Source organism: Zingiber officinale, chromosome 9B, assembly GCF_018446385.1.
Source record: "Zingiber officinale cultivar Zhangliang chromosome 9B, Zo_v1.1, whole genome shotgun sequence".
Classification (NCBI taxonomy): domain Eukaryota; kingdom Viridiplantae; phylum Streptophyta; class Magnoliopsida; order Zingiberales; family Zingiberaceae; genus Zingiber; species Zingiber officinale.
In genome coordinates this window covers 22,312,362-22,318,247 of record NC_056003.1, presented here as the reverse complement: position 1 = coordinate 22,318,247, position 5,886 = coordinate 22,312,362, and the positions used below count along the sequence as shown (strand labels likewise).

Below are 5,886 nucleotides of genomic sequence, written 5' to 3'. Positions count from 1 at the left end.
TGTCATTGACCTTGCCATTAAGTTTCTAAATAATCAGTCAAAAATATTCTTAAAAGATACTCGTGGCAATAAGAAATTAACTAAACCTACGGAAAATGCATCTAAACATTGATTTAGGATGCGGACTTGTTGAGTTATAGGCAGGATTGACAAAATGACAAGAACTTGTCTAGGCAAATGTTGAAAACAGACAAGGAATTTGATATATGCTTTGTTCCTGGAAAAATGTCTTTATATACAAAACATGCTCATAATTCCAGTCAACATGCTATAAACTCCATCTACTAACTCAGCCGAATTTAATCACTAAACGACGAGCTTATTTCCCAGAGGCAAAGTTTAATAGACAAAACAAAAACAAAATTATAAGGACACCACGACAATACCTATAACTAAATTCACAAAATGTTCAATCAGCAAGATAACACATGGATGTATATTAGGTATTGACATAGCAAAGCAAAAGATGATAACAAATTTGTTATCATCTTGGATAATGACACTCAAACAGTGACACTAAGAGTGAACAATCACTAATCATATTGAACACATGTACAATTTATAAAAATAGTCATGTCAGAGATTGCGATCATACTCATGTTGAACACTATATCAAGTCTAAGTAACATAGACATGGAACAGTTGCAGCACTGACACCATATTCAACTACACAAGCATTATCATACTAGAGATTTGAATGAACATTAGTTATCAAATTTCGTAAACAGTAAGCAGTAGAGTACTAGCCTTGTATGTTAAACTTGTTGAATATACAATATCTCATAAGAAAGTTTACCTTTAATGCTATCACAATAATCACATCAGAGAGAATACACAAATCAATGAACTGATCCATAGTGAGTCTTAGCTCTTCAAGAACCTGAAAAATAAGGATGAGAATAAATACAGTAATTCAATTAGCAATAAGCAGAATAAATATACCTTTGAAACTTCAAATTCCATCACAGAGATTTTTTTTGGAACTAGGATCCATTAAATGACAGAGAAACCTCGGTGCCTCAAAAGTTAAAGCATCCATAGCTTCTGAGGCAACCGCAAACACCTAGAGATTGATAACAAACAAATATGTTTAGGATATTAAAATTACAAAAATAAAACAGATTGTGTTACATTGTATCATTTTACCTTGTCACTTTTGCAAAGAGCTGTGCATTGCATGCTAACTTCATGCTGATTGCATCATAATCAATAAGATCCTCATTTTACCTTATCACTTTTGAAAGTTCAAAATATACTTAAAGAAACTCTATGTTACATATGAAGAAAATAGATAATCAGCATGCTGACTTCATGATGATTGCATCATAATCAATAAGATCCTCATGGTAATTTCTAATAGAATAGCAATATCAAAGATTACCTTGACAGTCCTTTTGCTGTACTTTTCAATTCCCTCCAGATCACCAGTTTGCAAATAGCAAATGTAACCAACTAAGACAGCAAAAGAAATTCTAGCACACTAAAGAGTCCCAATAAAGGTACTTGTTATGCATAAGCAATTACCTCAATTGTTGTGTTCAGGTCATTAGTTGCATCTTCCTTCTTTGAATATCTAAAGAATAAAATAAGCTTAAAGATTATCATTATCTTGCAACAAAAAAAAAGAAGGGGGGCAATGACAAAATTGTAAAGACTAGCTTTTTAGCAAGTTCTTGTTTCTTCAGCTCTGGAGGTTGACCGTTAAATGCATATCTGACATCAAAAAGATGATAATAAAATATGGTGGATGAATGAGAAATAAAATGATATTTAGACATGCAAATGGACTTACATTGGCTCGATACTTGCTTCTAATAATCTGATAGTTCGATTGAACATCCCTTGCAAATGACTTATCAGCCATACAAAATGTCAAGAGTTAGAAGAAGAAATAAAGAAGCCCAAGTCAAGCATGGATTTTTCTCAAAATTAGAGCACTTTTAACATTTACCATCAACAACAAGATGGAATAGAAGTGTAAGATCACCTTGTAACTTCGCCAGTTTGGTTAGTGAGAGTGTTCATGCCAGTTCTTCCAACAACGATCTGGGTGCGAGAAAATGGCATCAAGTTATAAATTTGAGGGAGGGAAGTGTGGGTACAAATAGGAGCTAAAAGCTCAACATCCACTATCTAAAACCTTAAACCCTAACTCGAGAAGAGGATGGCATATCCAAAAGCATAATTTAAAAAATAAGAAGAAAAAAAGACTAAACATAAGTCACGGACAAGGAACTGGTACTGCCGACTTGTTTTGAGTCTCTGATATTAGCAGCTAACAATAGCAATAAAAGAAACAATTACAAATCTACCTAGACAAGATAACATGTTATTACGATATTAATAGACATCAACTTATTGCCTTGAGAAACATAGGATCACATTATTACCTTAAAGAAAATCCAATTATATGCACATCTTATTAAAATTCTAGTTTTTAAAAATCAGGAGAGCTGGTTAATGGTATACAGGATCATGATTAATGAATTAAAATCAGAACTTCTTATCTTAATACTGACTAAACAACAAAAGGAGTATAGAAGAGGTCACATGCTAATTTTATGGTGGCAAGTAGATCAAACTTGGATCATTTGTCATCTTTTCATAATCTTCCTAATGTAAGATCGACTTGGACATCAAAGATTCTGCTGCCTTCTCCAGGCATGGAAAAATTAGCCTATTTTGACTGAAACTTGTTGACTCTCTTTGTTAGAAAATGGTCAATCTTCTTGGAGCATATAATGTAGAAATATGCATCTCCGACTCTGCTATAGTTCTATAGACATGAACAGAAACAACAATAAACAAGGATGTCATAGCTAAGAAAGCTCCAATCCATCATCAAGCTGTAAATTTTGCAAACAAGATGTAGCCAGATAAGAAACATGGCATTTTTTTACAGTAAACAAAAAGAGAGAATATATATTGATTTAAGTACATTTTAACAGGAAAACAAAATCAACTCATAACACCATGGTCACCTGTTCAATATGGAATTGTCCTTAAAAAACCAAAATGAAAAAGCATCCATCGATACAAGTAGACCCCTCAGTGGATCGTGGTGCCAAAACCATGCAGCAACACAGAATGACCCTATGCCTTAGATAAAATCAATCATACTAGAAACTGGAATTCTAGTTTTTTTTTTGTTGCATTTTCAATGGCATGGTTTTCCTTAATATATATATATATATATATATATATATATATCTTTTTTGAATGAACAAATTAACAATACCTACTGAAAATTACTTAATATTTGTATTGATAGTGGATTATATCTTAGTTGATCAGAAAGTTATCAAGCAAGTCCGTATGTTTTGCTATAACAATTTGTTAGAGCACATTGAGTTAATATGGATTGGTAAACGACTTTGTAATGAAGTTGACATGGGTATATCAATTTCGGTTTTAAGAAGTATATATACCAATCAAGTCAAATAATATCACTTCAAAGGCTCGTCAAAAATTAATTTCTTCTCTTTACAGACAAGAATTTAATGAGCATCCCAGTTCTAGTTCAGTTGTTTGTCGATGAAGACACTGACGTAACACAGTTAAGCAACACAAAATTATTTTAATGAGGTTGCAGAAGTTCAGAGCGCTCTACTTTACACAAAATAGGAATTACATCTTCGTTTAACTACTCGCATAAAGCAAAAGAGAGAATGCACAGAATAATCAGGGTAGGAGGAAAATGATGGAGAGTTTTGAAGGCCATTCATCCGCATCGCTTACCGCAGACCTAAATGTAACAAAGAAGACGTAAAGTAATAACAACTTCAAACTTCGTCGCTGCTTAGATATGATGATCCAGATGCGAGGAAAAAAGTAAAACCTTTTATACTTTGTCAGCGTCATGCCTTTAGTGTAGATAGCCCCTGCCATACCTAGAATCGAGCAAAGCACACCACTAAAGTTGACGTAATGATCTAAAGGGCAAATATTTTAGTGTGACGAAATACCGACCGAACTGGAATGTAGGGAAGGGCAGGGAATCGAGGCAGAGCCATAGGTTCTTTCCCATGCGGAGGGCTAGGACGATGGTCTTGCCAACGAGGGTGGACTCTAGATTCGAGGGCGTGACGCCGTCAATGACCTTAGGGTTGTCGGCAACTGAGCATTGGACGATCCTCTTCCCTACACAATGCTCCTCAATCGCCCTCCGTGCCACCTCCACCTCCGGCAACTCCGGCATCCTTGGAGATCTACCTTCCCCGTCGTGGAGGAAGATCCAGCGGTCGACAGGATGGCGTGAAGAGATTGTATGGGGAGAGGGAAAGAAAAATGGCTTAGGGTTCGGGAACGCGAAGGGGAAAACATGGCACCGAAAAGATATTCAGAGAGAGGGAAAGCAAAACTGCGCGCGAGGAAAAAAAAAAGACCAAAATCAAATGCAACAGTTTTATCAAAACTGTTGTCGTAGCCCCTAAAAACGTGCTTAAAGACAACGGTTTAGAAAATCGTTGTAAAAAGTGTTGTTGATTTAAAAAGAAGTCGCTCAATGACAACAGTTTTGACAAAATCGTTGTCTTTTATATTTAATGGGGAGTTCAAAGACAACGATTTTGGCAAAAACCGTTGTCTTTGAGCAAATACGCAACGCTTTCTCTTAAAATCGTTGTCGTAGGAGTGTTGTCTTTTAACATTTTTGTTGTAGTGACAGTTTCCTCAATGGGGAATGCATCCTCATTGGATCTCTCCTCCAGTTGCTTACCTCCACTTACCAAGTGCAATCGCTTGACTTGCCTTTGACTCATCAAGTCTTCCCGCCAGTTGTCAGGTCGATAGATCTAATTAGACTTTGGTCTATTGTAAGGTCTCGCGGACCCAATCAGACTTTCTACCAGATATCAGGTTCCACCGACCTATCTGGACTTTACATCACCTATCGGGTCCCATGGACCTGGCAAGATTTCAGCCTGATATCAGGTCTTTCAGACCAATCAACTCCTGTACACTTAGTAGAAATATTAGATAAACATCACATCTAATTTTAACCTATTTGTCATACATTAAAACTAGATTATTAGTGCAACATATACCAACAATATCTTTTTTTTTATAAACTCATGATCTTTCCTATGTGTTTTTAATATGGGACTATGTTCACAACCTTGCAACCCCATTAGGTCACTCTTAACTTGCTCAGGGCCTCCCCTCGAGTATTGGGTCACTCTTGACCTGATCAAGGCCTCCCCTCAAGCATTAAGTCAGTAAACTGCTCAGGGCCTCCCTTACTTCGTTCAAGGTTTCACCCACATGTTTTGATCTTGGATCATGGCTCTGGCTCGTGCATATTCCAGCAGTTAGTCTGGTGTAGTCCCGTGAAGAGCGACCTCACTCTGATATCAATTGAAGGATCAAAAAGAATTTAGATATCTCCACAATTGTATGATATTATCCACTTTTGGCCTAAGCCCTCATGGTTTTGCTCATAGGCTCTACCTAAAGGGCCTCATGTCAATGGAGATATCTTTTTCTTATAAACCTATGATCTTTCCCATGTATTTTCAATGTAAAACTATGTTTACAACCTTGCAACCCCAACATAGCATGCATTTCATCATGACTTAAATAAGCACCATTAGCTAATGGTACCTTAGTTTTGCCCTTTGAAGGTTCCCCTTAATTTAAGCTTCCTTCTTTATTCTTGGTCGAATTCCTCTCCTTTGGATATTAATTCTGATAATGCCCCTTTTGATTGCAAGAGAAGCACACTATTAGTGCAATTTACATTAATGGTCTAACTCAGATTTTGATGAATGACAAACGAGTTAAGTTAGGTGTTGTCATGATCTAATGCATTTACTAAGTGTGTAGATTTCAGGATGTTCGATTTTCGATTGGCAGTCGGGATGTTTGATTCCCGATTGGAAGAAAGTC

The 5,886-nt window shown here is 36.2% G+C and overlaps 1 protein-coding gene across 1 annotated transcript; it reads right to left on the bottom strand.

The window, feature by feature from the left end:
* Window positions 1–2,819: 2,819 nt before the first annotated feature.
* Window positions 2,820–4,198, bottom strand: LOC122024626 (formamidopyrimidine-DNA glycosylase-like). Its single transcript, XM_042583282.1, has 4 exons — window positions 3,970–4,198; window positions 3,839–3,890; window positions 3,695–3,745; window positions 2,820–2,853 (listed from the first exon to the last, which is right to left on the bottom strand). The coding sequence occupies exons 1-4, from the start codon at window positions 4,196–4,198 to the stop codon at window positions 2,820–2,822; spliced, it is 366 nt and encodes a 121-aa protein (XP_042439216.1).
* Between the last annotated feature and the right edge of the window lie 1,688 nt (window positions 4,199–5,886).